Here is a 24,481-nt window from a genome sequence, read left to right as displayed (position 1 = left end):
GGCATTCTTTGTCTGTCCCGCGGTCAACAGGATGGTTGGTAGAAAATTTACGGCTAGTTTGAAATTTTGTCCTTGGACTGTGCGTCTCTGTCCTTCAAGCGGAAGAAATCTTTTTGCGTAATAATAGTAATAATAATAATAATAATAATTTATTTGCTTTTTATATTTTTCAAAAACTTTTCACACGGACAAATCGAAATCACTCGTCAAAATGATGTTAATTATTTTGCTTTTCTTTTTTCCCTTTCTACGCAAATTCCAGCTTTTCTGCTTTTTCATTTCTGTAAAAAAATATCTATAATAAAAGCAATTGCAATTGCAATTGAAAAGAAACCATTGTACTACGGTCAATTTGTATAAAATATAGGATAATTTCAAAAAGGCTGACATTTGAGAACCTTGTTTGAAAATTAGTACCTATCAGCTGATTTCCTGTCTCATGGAGAGAGAGAGAATGAGAGAAGAATTTATACGGGATGTTGTTTTGCTAAAGCAGGAAAAAATGTTTGCTTAACAGAAATTTGTGCATTTTGACAAGCGCATCAGAAACTGTTTAAACAGTGAATCATAAATGGAATTTGACAAATAATTTTAAAGCATACTTATTAAATGACAAAAATCTTTGCGGTTTATTCAACGTGGCATCAGCTGACAGCCTTGCTGAATTGTGCGACTGTTGTTGTAATGGTGCATTTTACTAAATGTAATGTTTTATTACAATTAAAATTTTAAGATTTATTTCATTATATCATTCAATTAAAAATAATTTTTTTTAATATGTTCCGTTTTCTAATAAACATCTGAAATAAAATGCAGTTATTTTTTTCTTTTATCACAATGCTTTTATGTGAATGTAGTTGTATTTCAATTATTTTTCCTAGTATTTAAATGTTTTACGCCAAACGCTGCTGCTTGCAAATAGTTTTATTTTTGCATGACATTTTGTATTTTATAAAAAAAATGTTTTGCAAAATTTGTGCAATTTGCATAAAACTTAAGTTTGCGTAAGAATTTTCCAGTTACAAACCCCTTCCTCCCCTCCACTTGTACACTTATCTACATGCATACATATATATATCTGTTCAAATTACAAAAATACATTTGCATACTATTATCATTATTTTTACTAATAATTTTCACGAACACTTTGTTTTTAAGACAGCCATTTGAGATGAAAGAAATAATACGCCTACAGTGTTTCACAGAAAAATGGTAAACAATTTTGTCACATGGTAGTTTGCGTCTAAGAATAGGTCATTTCTGACATATTTTACTATTTGTGCGCAGGTGTTAAACAATTTTTCTTCACGAAGGTCAACATGATGTTCCTGCAATCAATGGCGCATGGCAGTTTTGCATTTTTCACTTATTTCTGCTTCAATATTTCATCTTGTTATAATTTGTTGCGCAATTTTTGCAATATTACTTTTTTGCAAAAAAAGTATAATTTGCAAACTTCATTTTGCAGCATATTTTATATTGCAAAGCATATTTCAAAAATAAAATATTTCAAGTATAGTTTAATTTGAAAATTATGCAAAATTTTGCATTTAGTATAAAATAATTAATTTCAACAATGGCTTCATTCAATTTGTATATTTTTATTTATGCACCTTTGTGATGAAATTGGAAAATAAGAGGGGTAGGGGGAGGGGGAGGGGAGATCATTTGCTTCATAAAACATAAAATAATATATATTTTGTTCAGGTGGAATTTTCTTTGCTTGTTTTTGCTTTGTCTGCACAACTAGACCGTATTGAAAACTAGATTCTTTTCAAAAGCAAAAACGAGGAATCCTGCTGAACAAGAGAGAGAAATTTTAGGTGGAGGGGTAGGGGGGAGGGGGAGAAGCAAGCATGCAGCAGAGAAAAAGAGAGAGAAAACTGACGTGGAGGGAGAAAAAGAAGAAAGCAAAAAAGCATTGCCAGAAGAAGAAAAAGCCTGCGACAAAAGTTTTCTACTAGAGACATTTGCTGGTATTTTAATGATGCAATATAGTTGACCAATAATTTTCAAGCGAGTATTGGCAAAAGAGACGGCGCTGTTTGCATTTCGATCTGGTGAAAGTGCAGCTGACGCGTTCGTCCGCAAAGCTAATTTGCGGTTTTCATTGAAACGTGGCTGATGCATGACATGTTTTTCAATTCTGCTGTTTTTCACCGTCTTCATATACGTTTACTGTCTGCGTTTCTACAGTAGTGTTTCCTTCAAAATAACCTCTACCTCAGGTAAGATTAATGAAATTTAACTATCACAAACGGCTCAATGCTGCATTTACAAAATAATGTAATAAATTGTTTTTTTATAAAAAAAATGTAATAATGCACGTTGGTGAGAACACAATATAAACATAACATGTTTTAAACATTTTCATCTAACTGAACGTAAATGTGAATGTTAAATTTTATTATTTTTGCAATTAATTACCAACAGATGCTTGCATTTGTAAAGATTATAATTACAGCAGTTTTCTTTACAGTTGGTGTAAAATTTAATAAAGTATTTATGAAGTTCAGTAAGTTTCCCATCTCATCAAGTGGAAAATGCATTTCTTGAAATACTTATGAAAAATTACTCTTTTCAGTTATGTTATGTCAATCTAAAAATACGTACACCATGTCATACTGTAGTTTGTCAAAACAGTGGATCAATTTGTTACGTTGATCTAAGAATGCTTTGTTACATTACTCACAAAGCAAAGCACTCCTGTGTGCATTTTGAAATATGTTTAAAAATAAATCAACTCTGATGTTTTCTCTTATTTTTCAAATGCCTAATTTGCAGTAGTAGTTAATGGCTTTTAAGTTGCTTTTTTTCACTTATTGCAAATCCCTGGCAACATACAATTTATTGAAGTAAGAGTAGGAATTCATGTTTTGGATTTTGAAATAAAGCTGTAATTTTTTAAGACCTTTATTGAATACAAATTCTAATTTTTATCAGTTCATATATTTTCTTTTTAGTGAAAGTTTACTACCGCATCCTGAGGTAAGATCATAACTGCTAATACAATAATCAGATTAATGCATTTGCAACCATGACATTGCATTTAAATACTAATGTTTTGTATTGTGAAAGTGTATTATTTGTGTCAATGAAGCATTTGTAAGCATGCAAAAAACTTAAATTACTTTATTTTAAAGTTGTTATGAAAGGCTTCAACATATTTATGGTAGTTTAAGTTTATTAGTAAAGAGTTTATGAACATCAGTAAGAAATGAAATTTGAAGCATACTCACTGTTTGAATAATGTTAATTTGATATATTTTGTTTCAAAATTTAAAAGTGAAATTTTAGGCACGATGCAAGCAAACATGCTCTGGAAATGCTTCAATTGGAGATTAGGTTTGCATGCATATTTCAGAGCATTGTTTAAAAACTATGAAATAAGAAACATTTTATGAGAATAAATTAGCATGTACTAATAAAACTTTCTTTATAAATCATGTAGATAAATCATTTTTCAGTAAGCAGAAGTAATCACTCCTTTGTAATAATAATATTATTATTACAGAATTAGCATTAAGCATGCTCAGCTTGTACAAAAGTATTACACATATAACTTGTATTTTTTATATTTTTGATTTTTAAAAAAATAATATAGCGTCCAATTTATAATCAGTCTGTAGTATATATATGTATATGTATAATTCTATAAACTATTCTGAAATTTACATTAAAAGATACTGTTTCAGTGAAACTTTACTTTTAGGAATTAATTTATATATTCTTCGTAAATGTATTTCAATCCATGAATTCAATATTCATTGCAGATGCTTGGGATATTTGAATTAATTTTCAATCGTAAGACATTTAAGGTTGTAATGCATTTATTTTTTAGTTTCTTCTTTAATAAATATGAGTGGAATTTGAAAGATAGTTTTTCGTGTAACTTTTTTAATTGCATATTTTTGAATTTGATATGAAATAGTATAATTTTGATTTTTTACCAGAATATTTTACAAAATACTAAAAATAGTTTATGAATTCATTGTCTGTTTGGGTTCCATGTAACTATACGTAAGTTATGGGAAAAAAACATTTTTTTGATGCTGGAAATTTACTGAACAAAACTTTGTAAATTGAAAAATTGAATTTCAGATAAATTACTGAGGTAAATTGATAGAAGATGCAAGCGTGATTGTGCGTTGAATTTTTCAATTTACAGTATGAATTTCACTTGAAATCACAGCTGTTCACATTTTTGAGTAGCATCAGCATGAAAATTTTGCCCACGTAAAATGACATATTGCATTTTAAATCATGTTTATGAAAAGTGAAACATTGACTACTTACTGTAAGCATTATTTAATTTCCAACATTAAATGAATGAATGAAACACTTCTTCAGCACTGCTGCAGCTAGTCGTTTATACACGATGATAATGTTTATTCAATTCCTGTTGGCTACATTTTTTTACTAATGCAAAAATGCAATAATTATTTTATCTCAGGCATTTTTTATCGCATGATAATATTAGCATCAGTAGAAACTTTCAAGTTCAGAATTTTTAGAATTGTCTTATTTGTTTGGCAACAGCTATTCTTTTATTGATTAGAAGTCTAAAAGTGAACTGCAAATTTTGGTTATGAGAAATCAATGCAGCTTTTCGTGTGTTTGTATGTGTAGCTGCGTTCGTGAAAAACTGTGTATTTTTGTTTTTCAGAGGGGTTGGTTTAGAATGGAATTGTCATTTTTGAAATTATTTTCTCAGGATAACTTAAAACATGCAAGCAATAAATGCATTAATTTGTTAATATAATTCAGTTGAGATTCTTCGTGGCATTACAATTTATTTTATCTTACTGTTTACTGCATATTAGGTTATATTTTTTTCAAATAGCTTTAATATTATTTTTATGGTGAATTCATCTTGATGAACAAGTTTAACTTTGCAGAGTAACTTTTTATTATAAAACTGGTTGACTGTTGGAAGCAGGTTTTCAACTACCGAGAGCATTTCAAACTCAGCTTTTTTAATCTCTTTTTAAACCACATATGAAGAAAGTGTTTCCAACAAAACCACATTTTTGAAAATATGCACCTTTTCATATGATACTGTTCATAATTGTTGTGCAGTTCATATTCAATAATTTCAGCTTCATTAGGCAAACATTTTTAAATTTACATTCTACTTAGCATGAAATATTTTTTTTGTAAACTCAGCTTGAAAATGACACCAGCACGATCGATTGCAACGAGGCTCAACATAAGCTTCTATCAACCAATCAATTTTGTTATGAAAAAATTATTTTTGGAAATTTTTAATTTTTACTCGCAGTATCATGTGCTAACAGATTTTGTTGCATCATAAGCTTTTCAAAAATATTTTTAAAATGTTTATTTTTTAAATAATGTTTAATATATTAGAGATTATTATTACTGAAAGCAGTTATTTTCAGTGTATCAGTAAGCAGTTGAACTTGTATTTTTGATTCATTACTAGCAGCTTAAGCAATGCATGGCTAGCTGAGTGTCTTCTAATTGATCTTACGTGTTGATTGTGAATAAGGCTGAGATTCTATAAAAGTTTTGCACTAGCTGTAGTAAGTAAAACATTTGAAATAAATTATTTTATTGTAATAAAAAAATCCTTTTAGCTTTTGCTATATCGCAGACATTTATAAAATATGCTACATGTGCGATAATGATTTTACCATTTATATAATAAGAATTTCAAGCGTTATCTTATTTAAGGATTATTTTAAGAGTAAAATAAGAAAAATGCACTATAAGTGCATTAGTATTATTTAATTGAAGTTTAATATTAAAAATAAACATTAAACAAGGAATCAATAATCAATAGTTTTTCAAGTGTACAAATTTCGTGTATATAAAGTTTGATGGATAAGAAGTGATAGTTTTTTTGTTAAGCTGGTGGTCCAAACCAAACAATTAAAAAATGGTTTTCATTTATTGTAATTTATTGAACTTAAAAATTGTACCAAAATTGTCAGCCGTTGAAATACGATTTTAAAAAATAGCGGCTATTTATTTTTGATAATAATTTTTCTGCAAGAATTATAACACTACTTCTAATATCAAAGTATGAAATGTTGATTTTTAAACATGCTATGCTATGCATGTCAGTTGAAAATGACAGTGAATGTTTCTTTAATATATGCATTTAAAATCAATCAATTTTTGCAATATGTTATTTTAAAAGAAGTACAGTATACTAGAAACTAGAAAATTAATTCAACATCTTCACTGATGTATAAATGTTATAAAGAAGATTTTCATTTCCATACACTACACTATAAATTTTCTACCTAGACAGATTTTACATGTATTATTTGTTAAAGTAGATTAACAGATCAAATTTAAATTCTAATCTCCATAAGAATGTTTTTTTTGAGAAATTGCTTTGATTTATTTATTTGCATCCAATTCGCAGTTTGCATAGATTTATGTAACTTATAATGAATTATTAACTGATGACTTTCAAAAGATGGTTGTTGTTGTTTTTGTCAGTTTTTTTATTTCAAATACTTTGAAGCTGAAACAACAACAACGATAGTGTTAATAAATTATTGAATAATTTTAGAAAAGCGATGCAAATATGTATGTAAGTAAATTATTTATTTATTCATTCATATTCAGCATAAATTTTTCTAATTAATATTATGCAACTTTATTTACTGGATTTTATAATATTAGATGAATGTGCAAAAAATTCTCCGAATGATGGTCATAAAATTAAATATTTAAGAATTCTTGGTAAATTTCTATTTATTTTTATATGCGTATTTTAAATTTTTTATTGATTTTTTAACGAGAATAAAGATGAAACTTTTTTTAATGGTTAGAGAGCTGAACTATGCAATCATGAATCGCAAACAGATTTTTAATGTTTCACACAATAGCGTCTGCCTAGTTTTTCAATCAATAGAATGCACAGAGCTCCAAACGCTTTACTTCAATAACTTGAAGTATTATTATCAAATTAATATAATAACATTGAAAAAAGTTTAAAATCTGAGTCGAAATTCAGTTGAAAAGTTTTCTTGCGTTGATTAAATTACGATCACTGTCTACTGCTTATGGACGTTGAATAAAATATATTCCTTGCTTTATCCTTTGAATATAAACATTTGAACATTCTATCTATTCATGTATATGTGGCATAAAGGAATATTCACTTGTTAATTCATAATTTTTTTTCAAAAAAAGCATCGACTTTTTAAAGTCATTGTAGCATGATTAGTGAAAATTATTGATACTTAATTTAGCCATTTTATTTTTAGTAATTTTGTAATCAATGAGTTTAATTAAAGCTAAACTTTTAAAATTATTATAATTATTAATTATACACGTAGTTAATTCAGTTGTTCTAAATAACTCGTCTATGAAATTGTGGTTATTTAAATTGTAATATTAAATAATGTTTTTTTTTAATGTGAATCAAAATTTTTCATAGTCTCTCTTTGCATGTAAAGATGTGAAAATGAAGAAATCCATAAAAATAGGCTGATCAATAATATAATAATATAATAAATTTGTTTTTATACGTCACTCGTAAGATGTGCAGAATGAAAATGTAAATGTTGTTTTATCCTCGCTTGTATAGCATGCTGATGATAAATGTCATGTCATGTCATGTCGTATATGTTCCGAAGCTATATATATGTTTTACCTGAAAAGCATATTTATTTATGACATTTGAAATACTAGTCAAGATTGTCATTAGTATGTCATAATATGTGAATGTATTTATTTGCAGAAAAAAGTTTATGATATATTGTAGCCACATTGTTGCTATAACTGTGGTTTGGTTATGTAATTTACCTTTCATTATTATCTTTTTTAAAATAGAATTAAATTTTTACCTGGAATTTAGTGTGTTTTTAAAATTAACGCAGTTTTCTTTGAAGAAAAAACACTGTACAAGTAACGATGATTGGTAAATTAAGTTTGATCATAAGAAACCGTTGAAAAATGTTGTTGTTGAATAAAATTAGTTTTAAAAATAATTAACTGTGAGTCGTTTTTGAGAATTGATAATGCAAAGTTAGAAATTTATAAAATTTGTTCATCAAAGAAGAAACTTGTCACTATTTACTGTACTTGTTACATTAACTTTAAAAAGGATGTACATGATTGGATAGATGCGTTTAGTTTGAAGAAAAAGTTGCTCAATGAAACAAAGAAATATTCAATTAAATTACATACATGAATGCTTAATAAAAATTCATTTATCATTTGCATAGAGAAAACCTGAAAATCAAACAAAATGTACTATTAATATAATGAGGGAGCAGAGCAGCAGCAAGTTTCCGTCGCTGGTGACGCTTTGATGATTTCGTTGCGTTGCAGTTGTTGTAATGCATTGGCGATTGATTCACAAATGACGGTCGTTATGAAAAAGACAGGCAGACTGATTTTGAACGCAACGAAACGCTATAGGGTAAATAAGAGGTTCGGTGGAAAGTGTCTAAAAATTTGAATTTGCAAAATTGTTTTTTCCTTTGCAAAAAATACGATTTCATAATTTTCGCTTTATTATTAATTTTTCTTTAAATTCTGTTCTAATACACAAATGCCATTTTCCAAAAATAGCAAATCTAGTGGTTTGAAATGAGAAATAAAAAATTTATAATTAGCATTCAGACAGACGGAGATAAACGTACAAACCAATATACATGTTTATATGTATATGTAAATTTTATAGATGTGTTGGGAAGAAGCAGGTCTACAAGTGACTACGTCTATAGAAGTACAACAGAATTGAAAACGACAATTATTCTTTGATACACCATTAAAAGATTTTTTTTGAAAAGTGATAAAAATTAAAATTATTATTTTTAGCAGCAACAGCAAACGAAAGATTGGGTTTGTAGATATGTATATATATCTGTGTGTGTATATGTATTTTCGTTGTGTTCGTTTGACCATTGCAATTAAGAGATTCACGTGACACGTAACGACCAATCACTTCACACTAATTGGTGCTATTTGATATCTTTGTGAACAGGTTTTTTAATGGAATAATTCTGAAGCCCCTGCCAACAGCTGGGCAGCAGTTTTTAACGGCACCACCATCCACAAGAACAGCAACAGCAATAAGCTATAAAACATTAGCTAATCGTCTGTTGTATCTCTTGACTATCTATTACCATCGATTATGATGATGATGATCATGATCATGAAGATTTGATGACGTTGTTTGTGTACAATGATGATGCATAAAATGATGCAAATGCAAATCATATGCAAAATTTAGAAATGATCGAACACCACCCACAAGTTTTGCGATGAGTTGCATGAATTTGGTATTTGAAGTTTATTTTAAAATTAATTTTGACAATGATGATGGATGACAGGTTTTTTTTGTCTATTAATTTTTTTGCTCTTTTTCCCTTATACGCTCTTCTGTTTGGCAGTGTAATTAGCTGGTTGTTAGCTATTCAAGTACAACGGCTGATTGCACTGCCGCAACAGAGCAGCAGCAACAGCAACAGCAACAGCAAGCAAGCAAGCAAGCAAAGCAAAGCAGCAAACAACAAGAAAAAATAGCTATAGCTGATCAACGATGGACGACAGCAAGCAAGCAGCACTAGCGTCATCACATTGCACCAAGTATCATTGGGATGAATGCGAATTGAATGGAAATTGGAGATGTTGAATTTAAATTTTTATCAAAAATTATCATCCTGTGAAAGTGATAAACAGAAAGGAATTTTTGAAAAAATCTCATTTTCAGGTAAGTATCTGAGCTATTTTTGTTGTTGTTGTTGTTTATCTGTTTATTATCATATTATCCTGCCACACAACATTGCTTTTCTTTTGACATGTTCGTATATATTTTGTTCAGTTAACTGTTCCAACAAAAGATGCATATCTTGGATCAGATCAGATCATGACGTGTATTTTGTTTTTCTTTCAATTTCAAATATTATAAATCTCTCTATTTGTTTATTTGTTTGTTTATTTTGTTGTATTTCCTTCAGATTTATTGTTCATGATTTGAACGTTACGCGTCGAACACATTTTGTGGTTTTCGCCTTCTGTTGTGTTTCTTTTTTCTTTTTGATCATGCTAATTAATCATCGTCAAATTCAACCAACCGGTTAATCGAATTTGTTTGCAAAACGTCAACTGTGACGATAACGATCTCTGTTGTTTGTTTGTTTGTTTTTTTCTTGTTGTGATTACAATAAAATTAAAATAAACAAAACAACAAAACAAAAATTGCTGTGTTATTCTTCTTCCTTTCTAACAGACGTCGAAACTTCAAACGACAGACAGGCAAACTACCTAAAATCTTCCTGTTCATGTCGTCGTCATCAGTTGTACAATAATTTAAAAAAACTTACTAATAATTAATAAATGCGGATCTGGTTTGTTTGTTTGTTCAAATGGAATTTCAAAAAAAGTAAAGAAATAAAGCATATCAAATCCATTTGTTCTCGCTCGTATTGCTGAAGAGAAGTTTATATATTCACTTCAGGCAAATGATCTTATCTAACTTTGTGTATTCCAATTAATATCAACGCCTGTCGTGGATTGAGTGATTTGTAAAAATAAAACCTGCATTCTATTTTATTCAGCTGTTTATTTTATGGAACAATGGAAAAATACAAAAATAAACTTACTTTGTTTTTCTTCTTAATGAAAATCTAAACTGTTAATTTTATTTAAATTTATTCTGACTATGGAAAAATTAATAAATTGACAATTTTATGTTTTTTTGCAACCACTTTAATACTGAAGCAGAAAAAATGTTTTCATTTTTCAGCATACTGTACTACGCACTGTGAATATCATCACATTATACTTGGTTATCTTTACGTACCAGAATTATTTACTCCATAATCATCCATCTGCTCTAACTGTTTACTCTGTTTTCGGCTTTTTGTCCAACAAAGCGTAATCATCATAAACCTATCATATTAGATACTATCGTGTTTTTGTTTTTTTGAACAAAATAACAAGTGCATTCAAAGCAGTGAAAATGACGTTTAGTGCCCAATTGAAACATTTGATAGATGTGAAATTGAACAATTGACCGACCAGCTGTAGCAGTTTGCATGTTGCAGTTAGCAGCAAAACAACAATAATTCTGTTGCTAACTTTAAATTGCTTTCAGTCGAAATCTGAACAAAATTTCAAATAAGTAATAAAACTTATGAAACAAACTTGATCATCCGTACAACCTGCCCCTGGAATACATGTATTAAAATTCTTCCCGTCCCATTGGAGACTGTTGTTGTTGTTTCCTGTGCTTAACTGTCGAACAGTTTCTTATCTTTCTTCTTTTTAAATTGAAACTTCGAGATGAACTTATTCAAATTGTTATTGTTATTAATTGGACAAATTGTTAAAAAAACTGTTGCGCAATTTTTGTCTCATCGCATTCATAAATTTTGTTTATGAGAAAACTTTTCTTATAAAAATAACACAATAATAATAATTATTATTATTATTTGTTTTACACTTTCACGTGTAAAATTCTGCTTTTTAATATTGTTCAATTTTCACAATATTTTTTCCTCGAGCACATAAAATTATTCATTATCTCTATACAGTATAATATATAAATCAAGTACTGTTGTTTATTTCTGAAATGAACATTTTTTTCGACCTTTTGTAATTTGTAAATAAAAACCTTTTGCAATTACAATTGTTGAATGTATGTATCCAGTTGAACAAATTTTTACTCACACATGAAAAGATGTTTGTTAAATTTGAAATTTATTTGTAATTGTAACAAAGTACTGCATAAAATTTTTTAATAAAGAAACACAAATAACTAAAGCAGCAGTTGATGTTTAAATTTCAATAATAAATCATTATTGCACCTTTTTTAATTTGCATTCTCTTTTTCTGATCTTTTGTGAAAAATCAATATTTTTCCTTAAGATCAGTCTGCTTCAACTGAATCGTTAACGTCAATCATGTGACATAATACGAATTAAAATTGTATAAATGAAATAATAAGAATGCAAATTGTCCAATATTTTCATTAAAAAAATATTCAACACCAATCAATTATTTCTAATACTTTTCTTATTATGTAATTTTTTTAAAATAAATTAACTAGTGTAATTTACGAAATAAAGAAGAAAATAAAGCAGTATAAAAATTTCATAATTATCAGAGAAAATTATTCAGTTTAAGCGAACTATGAAATTTAATTAATGATTATTGAATGGGTGAAAATATTTGCAACGAACATTATGTGTATCTGTTCAAATGATCAAATTGTCAATTGTGAAGGCAATTCGTCAAATTGTTGAAACAAATGGCGATAAAACAACAAAAATGCACATATCATCAGCTTTGACGATGATAAAATCGAATAGAATGCTTTTCATTTTGAACTTTTGGTCAACAAATCAAAGCCTCCCCAGTGTAAGTGAAAAAATGCCGTCGTGATACACACTTTAACAATTATCGCCAACAACAACAGCAAAGTGCGTTATAATTGGCAATGGACGTGCGTTTAAAATTTTAAAATTTAAACAATCGTCTGTTTAAAATTTCCCATTTTAAACGTGTCATTTTAAAGTTTAACAAATGAAGATTATTCGCTTTTTAATCAAAGTCGATGAGCTGGTTATTCAGTCAATCAGCAGATATAGGTGGTTCAACGATGGTGGAAGGTGTTTCAAAAGCTGGCTCGGCCAATTCACTGGCAAATTGGACAATGGAAATTTTGCTCCTTTCATTCTACGTGGCATTATTCCTTTGTCCTTATTTTGTTTGCTGCTTCATCATATATGTTGTTTTCTTCACTCGCTATTGGTGGCTAATTGCGTTGTACACAATTTGGATGGTTTTCGATTATCCCACTTCAAAGCGTGGATCTAGACCGACACATTTCATCCGCAAGTGGAAAATATGGAACTATTTTCGTGACTATTTTCCAATCACTTTGATCAAAACAGCCGACTTGGATCCTGATCAGAATTACATCTTCGGTGTGCATCCGCACGGCGTGATGGCGTTTTCGGCGTTTTGCAATTTCTGCACCGAGGCTACAAATTTCAGTAGATTGTTCCCAAATTTGAAAATACCACGTCTGTGCATTTTGGCTGGTCAATTTTGGTTTCCAATCAGACGTGAACTGCTACTGCTTGCCGGCATGATAGATGCGAGCCAAAGTTCCATCTCTTGGATGCTGAACAAAGAGGAAAAAGGCCAAGTTGTGGCAATCATCGTCGGTGGCAGTTTGGAATCCTTGGACGCGGTGCCTGGGAGAAATCAACTTGTGCTTCTCAGAAGAAAGGGATTCGTCAGACAGGCAATCCAAAGCGGCGCCTGGTTGGTGCCTGTTTATTCGTTCGGTGAAAACGACGTCTACAGTCAGCTGGAAGGCAGATCCCAGCAGTCCATGTTGAGGAAGTGGCAATATACTTGGTATCGCTTTTTCGGATGGCCACCGGCGTTGATCTATGGACAAGGATTATCAGAAAATACTTTCGGCATATATCCGTATCGAAGACCAATTCGAACCGTGGTCGGTGAACCAATCCCAGTTCAACAGTGCGACCAGCCGGACGAGCAGATGGTCAACCACTTGCATGCACTTTATGTGGAAAAATTGACCGAACTGTTCGAACGTTACAAACCGTCTGATGATTGGAAATTATCAATTCAATAATAATTATTCAACTGTTCACATATAATAATATTCTTCACATTTTCACGTTTCATGATCATTTTCAAACGTTTTACTATATTTACACTTAACTGTTCGTGAAAGTTTTATGATTCATTTTTATAAAATAATATTTCATAAAATTGACAACCGCTTTTTCAGCTGATCAATGACAAATACAAATAACTACCCTGTATATTAGTTTTTAATAAATATTATTCAAAATATTTGCCAAATCTTAGCAGTCCAAATAAATTCAATATTTATCAAAAATACATCTATCTATGATCATTTCTCAATCCGATTCCTTCACACGTAATGATGAACGTGCCATTATCAACCTCTTCAACAGTAATCACAGCCTAAACAATTTGCATAACATTTACATATAATGATAAAAATACTCCTTCTTTCAAAATTGTATTATACATTGGTCATTTGTTGAGTAACATATATTGCAGTTTTCGTATGCAAAGTTAACGGACCAGTTCGAATTTTAGAAACACCACTGGCAAGAGCCATTAAAATAATTAGCTAGAAAATAATTTGTAAATTGAAAAAATGAAATTGAACCGACAGATCTACCTGATCTTGTAAATGTGGATCTACACATGTCGGCAAATCGAGCACAGCTTTCATATCGTCGTTTATCATTTTTACCAACTCATCACTGTTCTCTTCTAAAATATTACTTTAATTGATATTTGTAATGGAATATTTTTGAATATTTTTTAAATTTTCATTTCAGAAAAAAGAAAAGAACACTACAAACCGTCTTCAACAATTCTGTCAACAGCTATCAAGCATCCGCTTGTGTACTCAGCAATTGCCATGATTCCCAATCCTTGCGAAAGTGATGGTCTATACGTATCATCGTCCAAATTCATCGGTTTAATGTTAGAAAATATAGTAAACTGTTCGGCTAACTGTCGATTGCAAGATCTCGCTGCTCCCATAGCAACATAAAGTCGAATAAAAAATTAAAGATTATTTCACAAATTATCAAGAAGTATTATAATAGATAATGTAACTTACTGAGAACGGAATGCCACCAGCTACATAAGATTTACCATCAATTTGATACAAATTTCCCCGATTCAACAAATTTATTGGACACAACATATGAACAGGATATATTGACAGATTAACTTCTCCGCCTCCTTTAGGAAAGAAACCCCTGAAATTAGTCAATCTTAATCATAATGCTTGTAAAATTACTGCTGTAACCTTCTGGGAATGGAACATGTAGTGCGGATACCAAATTTTTCAGCAATAGGACAAAATACCTAAATATAATCGTTTGTGCATCATATTTCATCTACTAGCTAATCATGCAAACTAAAATATCACACATCCGTGAAATAATCTATTGGTGGAGCAAAGTGAACATTAGTTCCACCTTTCAGGCACAACCTGCTCTCATTTTGTCCAAATATTAAGCATGGCAATAACAACTGAATCAGCAGCGATACACTCCTATAACAGTAAACAAAAATCAAATAATAATACATTAAAATAACAACAAACAGTACAAAATTATTAAATCAAGACAAAATGCACATACCCTGCTGTTTTTATATCAGCTTGATAATAACCAGAAGTTAGTTTACCAGGTATAAAGGTGATTTCAGTCGAACCAATTTCAGCTCCACCCAAACGTGCTTTGCAAAACTTTTTTGCAATTTTCAAGCCACATAAATGCTGAGCGCTACAATTGACAATTAAATGTTTAATTATTCAATAAATGAAATATATATATATCGCAAACCAAAATTTTTCAAAATTCACCTCAGTCCTGGAACCTTTCTACCTGCACGGATATTAAAAATTCGAATAGGCTTGTTAAGTAAAGCACTGTAAGCACAAGCAATACGAAGAATTTGTCCACCCTAAAAATTGAGGTTTATGCATAATTAATTAATTTTATTTTTAATTTTATACAAACCCCTTCAAAAATGCCTCCATCAATCGAAATCATACCATCTTCCGAAATCATTGTAGATTTTGCTTTCTCCTTCTTGTCGCTTTTTATTTTAAGAAAAAAACCGATACTAAAGAAAACAAAAATAAAGCTAAAGTTAAATTTTTATAACAACATTAAGTCTATTGTAAATTTTATTATGAAAATTATCAATACAATTGATAGAACTATTATTCAGAAGGCAATCCAGTGCAGAATCATATTACAGAAGAAAAGCTATAATTAAAAATAAAGAAAACCATATTTAACATGATTGAAGGAAAAGTTAATAGTCATTGCTTTACAAGCAACATTTGCATAACAGGAATCATACTGTAAACTAAAAACTGATTCACGTATCATGAATATTTTGTAGCAAAGAAACGCTCCCATTACTTTTCAATTGGAATTAGCATAATATGTTGCTGAACTGATAATTTTATATCGAAAAAAATTAATATATGGCAAAAAACAAAACAGAATTGTACGATGTTCTGTTTATATATACATTGTGACTGTCGAGAATATAAAATTTGTAAATTACAGAATAATGTAAAATAATAGTCAATACAATGGATTATAATTTTATTTTGGTCGCTCATTATTAAGTAAAATAAAACAACTAGCTGAAAACCTATAATACAATAAAAATTGATTTTAATAACATTTAGCTTTTTAACAAAGTAATTCAAATTACATTGCATTCTTTATTTTTTTATTCTTACATTTCGTTAAAATTAAGAAATAATAAATATCGTAAATATTTGCGACAGAAATAATTCTTGTTATACTAACATAAATGTTCAGGTTCTAAACAAACACTGTACAAGATGATAAACATATGCACTTTTATTTCATAAAGTATTTCAATTGTGTACAAAACTACTTTGTACAAATAACTAAAATCCAACTCTTTTCAGCAATAAATATATATTCATATATGTATCAAAGCTTATCATATTTTTTACATCGCCCTCTAAACGCATAAGCAAGCCGCCAAAAGAAGCATATGTTGCTACATGAGCGCTATCAATTCCTCCACTTCCTCCAGCATCATCTATGCGATAAATTTTTCCATGCATAACATAGTCGAAGCTGTCTAGTCGGGAAGACCTATAGAAAACATTTTAAAAATAGTGACTGCAAAATTATAATGAAAATTACTTAAAGTGAACATCATATTCTTCCTCTTCTGTAGTACCATAGCCACCGTCATCCCGCAGCGTAGAAGTCAACACTAGGCGAAATTTGTCACCCAGTTCAACTGGATACAAATGTGAATGTATGTCCAATATGAGATCCATTTTGTACGCTTCACTTTCACAAAACAATCTTGAAACAGAATCAAACTTTTTTCCTTCAGGATCGATATCTTTTATAACAAAAACATCGTCAAAAAGGATTCCTGCCATTTTTCTTTAAGGAACTTAAATCAGAATGCAATATAACGCTTACAGTACTTTACAGCTTGGATAAAAACAGCTTTTGACAGCATAAAATCTTACAGTATAATTTGGATATAAAAGTTCAAATAATTTGATATTTTTAATTGTCGATATAAAAATAATATATATAAATTAGAATAAATAAAAAATTTTTTTAATGGATTAAAATTAAATGAAAGTAAATTTTATTATTAAAATTTTTTCTTCCTTTCAAAAAGACAAAAATAATTTTGATGAAACTGCTTCAAACGGTATTTTTAAAAATACAATACAAAAAAATATATTTCATAAATGAACCACAATTTAATTTTTAAATTCAATTTTGAGTTAATTTTAATTCAAATATTTTTTAAATTTAACTTCTAAAGTTCAGATCTATGAAGATCTATGACTTTGGTTGAACTGTGTATTTTGTCATAATTAATACTGTAGAGTCACTGAAATTAAATAAAATTTTAATTTTATTACTTAATTACTGAAATAATATGAAGAATGTATTTTTTGAGTATTTTAAAAAATGGAAGATCGTCCACGATGCTGTAATATAAATTTATTTTTAAACTGCTTTAAACTGCACATTTAACTGCGCTTAAATTATGAATTTTCTGAAATAAAATAGTGCATTTTTTGCAATATTTTTTCTCCATCACACTGTAAGGAATGAAGTCCCTGAAAATCTGATTATTGTACTCATTAAAGTGCAGCGCAGTAAATGAATTTGGAATTTATGGTATAGAAAAAATGGATAAAGTTAGTACAGATCTTCAGGTAGCTGTTACTTCTATTGGATTTAAAGATGCCGAATTATATCTTAAAGAACCAGACTGTCTTGGTAATTTATTTTTGAATAATAAACGCTCTGAACATTTCATTTTTAGAAACTTTGAAAGATTTAAGTCACTTTTTACGTCATGACGATTCTGAATGTACGGCTAGAAAGTTTATTGGTTCCTCGAACATCGTCGAAAATGATCTTGTACCCTTAATTATTTTATACTCTGATGATGCTGCTTTATTTGATGAAACTCTGAAGTATTTTGAGCATGTTTTTTCATGTGTTTACTTTTAATTAATTAATATTTAGATTGCTTGTAAATTTGACTCAGTCAGCAGATTTATTTTTTTTCAACGACAATGCAGATATCTTTGTGAATCAAGCAAAGCAGCTGATGGTCAAACATTTGCAGATTTCTCAACACGCATTTACTGACGAACGTTTCTTTAAAGTTTTAGTTTCAAAAATGAAGTCTTTAATTGAAAAAGTGATCATACATGTGGTTAAAGTGTTCAATTTTTGTTGTTGCTGTATTACTCTTTGTTCTAGAAATGGCAAGACCGAGGAGAAGGTGAAACTATGATTATCCAACGAATTTTAGTTTTAACAAAGCAAGTTTTGTCTGTGCCTTTGGCAACTGTGGATACCATCTGTTCATATTCGTCTACTTGTCACGACCGCATTATCAAGTATTATTAACATATGTATTATTATACATATTCAAAATGTATTATTATACATATTTTAAAACTTTAGAGCAATCGAAAGTAGTGGATTCGGAGATATATTGTTAGATATGTCTACTTCTCATGCAAATCGTGAATTTCATGCTACTATACTCGAAATAGCTGTTGCAATGTTAAAATATCAGGTTATATTATATTTTTTAATTTTAATAATGTAATTTTGTGACTTTATTTTTATTTTAATATATTTTTTATTGATTAAGTTTTTCCTAACTAAGAAAAAGGGAATTTTATTCAAATGATATGGTGAACGTCTAATGATAATTAGGTAAAGTTAGCTACAGTATTTTGAGAGAAGATCATAACGATGAAAGTATTTTCAGTTTGTCTTTACCACATTTTATTTGTCTTTACTGAATTTTTAATTTATTTTTTGAATTCATTATTTATATTTATAGAAAGTTGAAGATGTCGTGAAGGCAGTTCCTGATAGTAATTCACTGCAGCAGGATGAAGAAGAGCGCTTGAAAGCAAAATTACAAAATTCGCAGTATAAACTACATGGATACTCTGAAAGGTATTTTTGTAGCAATTTTGGTTTTTAAAATGAATTGTTCAAATTATTAATCAACTCGTTTTATATTTTTTATATCTTATTTTTCATTGAAATGAGGAAAATAACGAATTTAAGGCCATCAAATTTTTGCGGTTCTTACACAGTAGCTGGAGTGAAAGCCATCGGTGGCTTGAATGATATTGTCGTGAACAAGCCGGTCACTTCTGAAAGTTCTCTATCACATGACAGTAAAAAGAAACGCAAAGCAGTAGCAAAAAATAGAGCTCCTATTGAAACGACACTGGAACCTGTTAAACGCTCTTCCCCTACTGTGAGGATCTTCTTGAAAAGATTTTGTTTGCGTTTTATAAAAAAAGCCTTTGTGCCTGTGATGAATAATGTTTACCAGTTTCTGCATCGGGCAGAAGGAGAAAGCGGGTTGAAAATGGAACAGTGTTATTTTTGGGCTCTGAGATTTTTTTTGCATTTTTATCGTTATTTTTATCAAAATCTTGGAAGTGCTTGGCGAGTTATTTCCATCAATTTGTTCCACTTTGTCCAAGAGCGAATTTTGTCCAATATCGAAAAAATGAAAGTCGATAAACCAAATGCACGTTTATATGGTCGAAGGTGATTAATGATTTTCAATTCTTTTTTCCATACAATTTTTGCTTCTTCCTTAGAGCTCATCATGCTTTGAAAACGTACGCTGAACTGTTGTCAGTGCTGTGGTTGATGTCACAGAAAGTTGGGGACGAAGCTGCGGTTGTTGCTAGTGATATTCAAAGTAATTGTCATCTGATACTTTATCCGCTCATGTTGATTAGATATTATACTTTTTACTTTCACACTTCAGGATGTCTGTTTCGTGTTGTCGAGTACAGAGAAGTGTTCATCAATTTACTGAAATTGTACAATCCAACTTGTTTGTCTAAGTAAGTGAAAAAAAATTATTTAAAAAATGGATTATTTTTTGTACAACTTGTGTTTTGAATTACAGGGAATATTTGAGAGATTTGTTCGAAGCATTGCATTTTCATTTGAAAATGTTAGAATTTTATTGCAGTCTTCATGGCGGTAGCTTGGTAGTTCAACGTAAATTGAAAAGAATAAAGAAAAAGAAGAAAAATCGCAGTGATTCTGATGATAAAGAAAATCATAGTGAAAATGAAAATAATGAAGCTGATCAAGATGCCAAAAAAGCTGAACTATGGTCAAGATTAAGTTTAGAATTGGACCAAATTTTAATACTTAACAGCAATTTACCTGCTGATGTAGTTCCATTTGATGCAACTACAGATCTATCAGAAATTGAACGGCAGTGAGTTCAAATTTTTAAAAACATTCATTTAATGTATATATATATATATATATATATATATATATATATATATATATATATATATATATATATATAAGAATTCATTTCAATAATAATTTTAAAAAACTGTGACTCTTATGGCAAGTGCAAAATAAATGTGTTTTTTTCAGAACAACGGCTAAACAAAGAATTCAGAAAGCATTGTTGGCAGAACATATTGCAGAAGCCTTAGCACTTTTACGTGCTTCACGGTAATATTAGTATGTTGCAAGTGTTGCAAAAATTATTTATTCTTATTTATTATATTATACATTTTCGAATTACTGATGTGTAATTTATAAAAATGAGCAACATAGGTTTGTTAAGTCGTAAACATTTTTATTTGCGTTTTTTAGAGTGGATTTTTTAAAATGAAAATTTCAGAATAAAAATGTTTGAAGAATATTTACGATAAATGTTGAGAATTTGATTTTTATTATATGTATAGAGAACTTTGGCCTACAGAGCAAGAATTTGGCACAGCTGAAACGGAGATTGAAGTGTTGAAATCAGCCTTGTATTCTGCTGAATTGGGTATAAATTGTAAAATTTTGAATAAACATTAATCACTTACATTTTGTTTAATAATTTCATAAAAAAAGAATATTAGACACTCATATATAAAAGTAGGCTTTGTGATATATAAATTGCATAATATTTACAAAAATATGCTACTTAGTTTTGCTGTATTTGGAAAGATATATTTCAAGAGAATATTGTTTTTGAGGTGAATGAAAAATTTTTTCTGATAATCATATTTTATTTCAAATAAATCCAGAAGATAGCGAGAATGATGTCGCAGTTTTTGGTCTAGAAGATAATGATGCGGATTGTATGGAAGATGAAGAATTGTGTGAAAATGACGAAGATGAAGAGAATGGAATAACTGAAGTTATTCGCGAAGTGCATTTTCAAATTACCGATTTCATCCAAAGGTTTTTGCTTTTTGCTTTAAAATTTGTTTCGCATTTATTATTTATATTTTAAAAATTATACATAAATTTCAGATTGGCAAATCCGATCTATTTGCGTTGGTATGTGTGGCTTTTGAAAGATTTCAGAAAAAATTCCAACAATGTGAACAGTTGTATAGTGAGCATGCTCAGTCGTGTTGCATTTGATTTGAACGTCCCCCCACTGCTTTATCAAGCAAGTCTTTTTCGTATTTTCCAACAAGTGGACGAGCTTAACAAAGCGAACATCAATGTTGAACGATATCGCGTATTTCGATTTTGTTTGAAATTAACGTTTGACAATTTCATTTAAGCAGCGATGCTTTTTCAGGAATTGACAGCTTTTGGCAAGCGCTTGTTGAAACACTTTTTCGAAGATGCTAAAGACAATCCGAATATTTACGTGGAAATTTTATTTTGGAAGCATTTTAAAGAAAGTTACGAAATCTCATACGGCTACGGCAGTTATGACAAGTTTGTTCACCTTTTTTTTACTTTAACTTGAATTTCTGTTTCAATTGTACGTTTCCAATGCTGGATTTTTTCTCTTAGAAAAGGGGCTTCGTCGAAAGTGATCGCAAGTGCAATTTTGGAAAGCAAAATTGAAAATTTGTTCCAAAAATTTTTGGAAGAACCTGAAAAAAATACTACAGATGTGGCCGATTATATTATGGAAAATTTGGATAATACAGCTAGTCGAAGGACAATTGTACGCGCGTTGAGAGGATTGAATTTGCCTTTTGAAAATTATCTACTCAAGAAAAAGTAATGAAAAATGATTTTGCATGACATTTTGTTTAAGAATAAAGCGAATAATAAGAGCTTTTTTCTTTTCTTTGCTATAGGTCATCAAAATCTTCTACAAAGTGGGCTTGGTCCGTTGAGGAGGAGGAAGAATTGAAATCGTTGTATGAAAATTTCAAAAATTCAAAAGGTACTTTTTTGAGGCGTACAATTGTTTCTAAATGAAAATTTTGAAATTATATCTTCCAACTATTTATATGCACATTATGAGAATTTCAGATGTGATCAATATGATATGTCAGAATTTATCTGGTGCTCATTCGAAACGTGCCGTGTCCAAGAAATTGAATGAATTAGGTCTTGAAGTACTAAGAAGACACAAAAGGAAAATGAATGAAATGTTGGATCGTTCAGAATCAGAATCAGATGAAAGTAATATGAGACTTCTGCCAAGTAATATTTAACTGATTAAATTAAAGATATTAAATTTTTATTCAGATTTGGAACAGCATGTTTTTTCTGATGAAGAAAGTTCAAATGAAGAGGTATCGAATTCTGCTAAGACCTTTCAAGATTTTAATGTACTATCGCCCACACTGGCTGGTGCTATTAAATGCATTGAACAAGACCGTATGAACATGTCGGCAGTTGTTATTTATAAAATCTTATATTTTCTTGTTTAGTTTCAAATACAGTCGTTCACTGGGTTCGTGAATGCATTCTTGAGGCAATCAACAATCAACTGAAAGAGGATTTTATTCCTCTGATTCCTGAATGTGAAGAACATTACAGAATTATTCAGGAACTCGAATTTTCAAAAACTTTGATTAAATTGGGCTTTCTGTCGCCCAAAATGACAAATCAACGATATTGGTGTATTCCATCTTCAGCCAGCATAGATAGATTGAAACTCATTGCTGAACAATTGAACAATTCCGAAAGAATGGACATACAGATTGATAGGTTCATATCATTTGCTCGTGTGTATTATTATTGTCCTTCAATTTAGGTATTTATTTTTAGTTACTCGACAGATAGTAAATGTCAGCCGGAATCTGAAAATAAAAATATCTCACGCCATGAACTGATTTCTAACAAGAAAAATTTTGAAAAGTTGAGAAAACTGTACGCAGCGAAACGACAGCGGAATTCAGTTTTTAGTGCAGACGATGCATTTGAGTAAGTAGATATAATGATAAGCAGTGATAATTGTAGCAGTAAATTATGAAATTATATTCAAGTTGGAAAATTTATAGCATTGCAACATCAGATCATATGAAATCTCCAATTTCAAAACGTCCGAAAGGGAGTGGTATGGAAGACATTTTGGATTTTGAACAGGAAACTGAAGAAATGGATATCAACCGGCAAAGCGATACTACTAAAGTTGTATCTAATAATTCTGCTGCTTTGAAGTTCAAACGTTCGGCATTTATTGAAAGTTCTGAAGATTCTGAAGATGAGATGTCTACTGCTAAGTGTGAACAAGCTGCCACATCAACACAAGCTGAACATTCTGACTCAGAACTGAAACTTTCCATTGAGCTGAGGAAAGTGCTTGCAATTTCAGACGACGACGATGATTTACCGATTTCCAGCGTTGAAAAATCTTCCCATGTGATGATGACTTTTTCAGATGAAGATTAAATTCTTTCAACCGTTTCACAACCCTTTCTTGCAGTATTTAAAATAACTTTTAATATCTTTTTTTCGGTGAAGGTTCCTCTGTAATACTCGATTATATTATTTTATTATTAAAATGATGCTCTTGGTATAATTTGAATTTCAACACATCGTATTTTGTCATCAGTGAGACATGGAAACAATAATTCTCATGTATTTTTAAACTATTACTTGTAATTTTCTTATGGTTGTTTCAAGCTGCTAAAAGGGAAGAAATTTGCAAGCATTTATTAATATAATTCAAAATTTTAATTGGGGTGGTCTCATTTGTGCTAGTCTGGTTTTGTCCGGTACCATATTCCCCCAACTCCGCTCCCTTTTGGCAATTGGCTAGTCGTTGATAGGCTGTACGGCGATTGATCAGTAATTGGCTAATGAGTCTTGCTATTTTATTAGTTACCCAGTTTTTACCACTAATTGGTCGAATAACTTATGGCTTTTGATTAGCTTAATCAGCTCTGATCATTGACTAGATGATCATTTTCATCAAAGTTTCCCCAAATATGGGATGCATCACCATTGAATTACCTTATATGGGCACAAATAATCACATTCTCCATTTTTTAAAACAAAGTTATTATATATATATAATGTTGAATAATGTTAGCTAACTTTTATTGCGTTAAAGGATTTATAATTATTCTAATGTAAATATGCTTACTCATGACAGTTGTTTAACTTTCTCTACATTTGCTCAAAACTATCTGTGTATTATT

The 24,481-nt window shown here is 29.8% G+C and overlaps 6 protein-coding genes across 6 annotated transcripts; 2 read left to right on the top strand and 4 right to left on the bottom strand.

Annotated features, from left to right (window-relative positions):
• Window positions 1-3,015: 3,015 nt before the first annotated feature.
• On the bottom strand, window positions 3,016-3,316 carry Tsp_00322 (conserved hypothetical protein). Its single transcript, XM_003376065.1, has 2 exons — window positions 3,240-3,316; window positions 3,016-3,121 (listed from the first exon to the last, which is right to left on the bottom strand). Exons 1-2 carry the CDS (start codon window positions 3,314-3,316, stop codon window positions 3,016-3,018), a joined length of 183 nt encoding a protein of 60 aa, XP_003376113.1.
• A 1,017-nt stretch (window positions 3,317-4,333) lies between these two features.
• On the top strand, window positions 4,334-9,560 carry Tsp_00323 (putative parathyroid hormone 2 receptor). Its single transcript, XM_003376064.1, is given in 9 exon segments — window positions 4,334-4,386; window positions 5,167-5,236; window positions 6,548-6,568; window positions 8,255-8,407; window positions 8,611-8,652; window positions 8,672-8,716; window positions 8,809-8,832; window positions 9,000-9,094; window positions 9,413-9,560. 9 exon segments carry the CDS (start codon window positions 4,334-4,336, stop codon window positions 9,558-9,560), a joined length of 651 nt encoding a protein of 216 aa, XP_003376112.1.
• A 3,512-nt stretch (window positions 9,561-13,072) lies between these two features.
• Tsp_00324 (putative parathyroid hormone 2 receptor) lies at window positions 13,073-13,528 on the bottom strand. Its single transcript, XM_003376063.1, has 2 exons — window positions 13,423-13,528; window positions 13,073-13,395 (listed from the first exon to the last, which is right to left on the bottom strand). Exons 1-2 carry the CDS (start codon window positions 13,526-13,528, stop codon window positions 13,073-13,075), a joined length of 429 nt encoding a protein of 142 aa, XP_003376111.1.
• A 1,077-nt stretch (window positions 13,529-14,605) lies between these two features.
• Window positions 14,606-15,956, bottom strand: Tsp_00325 (RNA 3'-phosphate cyclase). Its single transcript, XM_003376062.1, has 7 exons — window positions 15,898-15,956; window positions 15,549-15,654; window positions 15,392-15,492; window positions 15,168-15,311; window positions 14,956-15,079; window positions 14,831-14,889; window positions 14,606-14,780 (listed from the first exon to the last, which is right to left on the bottom strand). The coding sequence occupies exons 1-7, from the start codon at window positions 15,954-15,956 to the stop codon at window positions 14,606-14,608; spliced, it is 768 nt and encodes a 255-aa protein (XP_003376110.1).
• Window positions 15,957-16,462: 506 nt separating this feature from the next.
• Tsp_00326 (DNA-directed RNA polymerases I, II, and III subunit RPABC3) lies at window positions 16,463-16,975 on the bottom strand. The gene is made up of 2 exons (XM_003376061.1): window positions 16,728-16,975; window positions 16,463-16,676 (listed from the first exon to the last, which is right to left on the bottom strand). The coding sequence occupies exons 1-2, from the start codon at window positions 16,973-16,975 to the stop codon at window positions 16,463-16,465; spliced, it is 462 nt and encodes a 153-aa protein (XP_003376109.1).
• A 774-nt stretch (window positions 16,976-17,749) lies between these two features.
• Window positions 17,750-23,729, top strand: Tsp_00327 (timeless protein). The gene is made up of 22 exons (XM_003376060.1): window positions 17,750-17,840; window positions 17,887-18,040; window positions 18,093-18,234; window positions 18,333-18,472; window positions 18,540-18,654; window positions 18,928-19,046; window positions 19,161-19,655; window positions 19,709-19,812; window positions 19,882-19,960; window positions 20,092-20,346; window positions 20,517-20,597; window positions 20,834-20,919; window positions 21,164-21,320; window positions 21,393-21,606; window positions 21,670-21,812; window positions 21,891-22,103; window positions 22,184-22,272; window positions 22,362-22,535; window positions 22,581-22,712; window positions 22,766-23,045; window positions 23,106-23,261; window positions 23,339-23,729. The coding sequence occupies exons 1-22, from the start codon at window positions 17,750-17,752 to the stop codon at window positions 23,727-23,729; spliced, it is 3,810 nt and encodes a 1,269-aa protein (XP_003376108.1).
• The last annotated feature ends 752 nt before the right edge of the window (window positions 23,730-24,481 follow it).

This window comes from Trichinella spiralis, assembly GCF_000181795.1.
Source record: "Trichinella spiralis strain ISS 195 chromosome Unknown Scfld4, whole genome shotgun sequence".
In the NCBI taxonomy this organism is placed as follows: Eukaryota; Metazoa; Nematoda; class Enoplea; order Trichinellida; family Trichinellidae; genus Trichinella; species Trichinella spiralis.
The sequence above is the reverse complement of the archived record's forward strand: the minus strand, read 5'-3'. Positions and strand labels throughout refer to the sequence as shown.

What these genes read in the sequence shown, in the direction of transcription:
- Tsp_00322 (XM_003376065.1), bottom strand. Translation starts at nt 3,316, where the DNA reads ATGTTTGCTTGCATCGTGCCTAAAATTTCACTTTTAAATTTTGAAACA. An exon ending in AAATTAACATTATTCAAACA is followed by an intron (nt 3,122 to 3,239) that starts GTGAGTATGCTT and finishes AAGTAATTTAAG; the next exon opens with TTTTTTGCATGCTTACAAAT.
- Tsp_00323 (XM_003376064.1), top strand. Translation starts at nt 4,334, where the DNA reads ATGAAACACTTCTTCAGCACTGCTGCAGCTAGTCGTTTATACACGATG. An exon ending in AAAGCGATGCAAATATGTAT is followed by an intron (nt 6,569 to 8,254) that starts GTAAGTAAATTA and finishes TAATATAATGAG; the next exon opens with GGAGCAGAGCAGCAGCAAGT. An exon ending in AACAGCAAACGAAAGATTGG is followed by an intron (nt 8,833 to 8,999) that starts GTTTGTAGATAT and finishes ATAATTCTGAAG; the next exon opens with CCCCTGCCAACAGCTGGGCA.
- Tsp_00326 (XM_003376061.1), bottom strand. Translation starts at nt 16,975, where the DNA reads ATGGCAGGAATCCTTTTTGACGATGTTTTTGTTATAAAAGATATCGAT. An exon ending in GAATATGATGTTCACTTTAA is followed by an intron (nt 16,677 to 16,727) that starts GTAATTTTCATT and finishes TGTTTTCTATAG; the next exon opens with GTCTTCCCGACTAGACAGCT.
- Tsp_00324 (XM_003376063.1), bottom strand. Translation starts at nt 13,528, where the DNA reads ATGCAAGTGGTTGACCATCTGCTCGTCCGGCTGGTCGCACTGTTGAAC. An exon ending in GATACGGATATATGCCGAAA is followed by an intron (nt 13,396 to 13,422) that starts GTATTTTCTGAT and finishes CCTTGTCCATAG; the next exon opens with ATCAACGCCGGTGGCCATCC.
- Tsp_00327 (XM_003376060.1), top strand. Translation starts at nt 17,750, where the DNA reads ATGGATAAAGTTAGTACAGATCTTCAGGTAGCTGTTACTTCTATTGGA. An exon ending in TAAAGAACCAGACTGTCTTG is followed by an intron (nt 17,841 to 17,886) that starts GTAATTTATTTT and finishes TTTCATTTTTAG; the next exon opens with AAACTTTGAAAGATTTAAGT. An exon ending in TGTTGCTAGTGATATTCAAA is followed by an intron (nt 19,813 to 19,881) that starts GTAATTGTCATC and finishes TTCACACTTCAG; the next exon opens with GATGTCTGTTTCGTGTTGTC.
- Tsp_00325 (XM_003376062.1), bottom strand. Translation starts at nt 15,956, where the DNA reads ATGGGAGCGTTTCTTTGCTACAAAATATTCATGATACGTGAATCAGTT. An exon ending in ATGGAGGCATTTTTGAAGGG is followed by an intron (nt 15,493 to 15,548) that starts GTTTGTATAAAA and finishes CTCAATTTTTAG; the next exon opens with GGTGGACAAATTCTTCGTAT. An exon ending in ACATGTTCCATTCCCAGAAG is followed by an intron (nt 14,781 to 14,830) that starts GTTACAGCAGTA and finishes GACTAATTTCAG; the next exon opens with GGGTTTCTTTCCTAAAGGAG.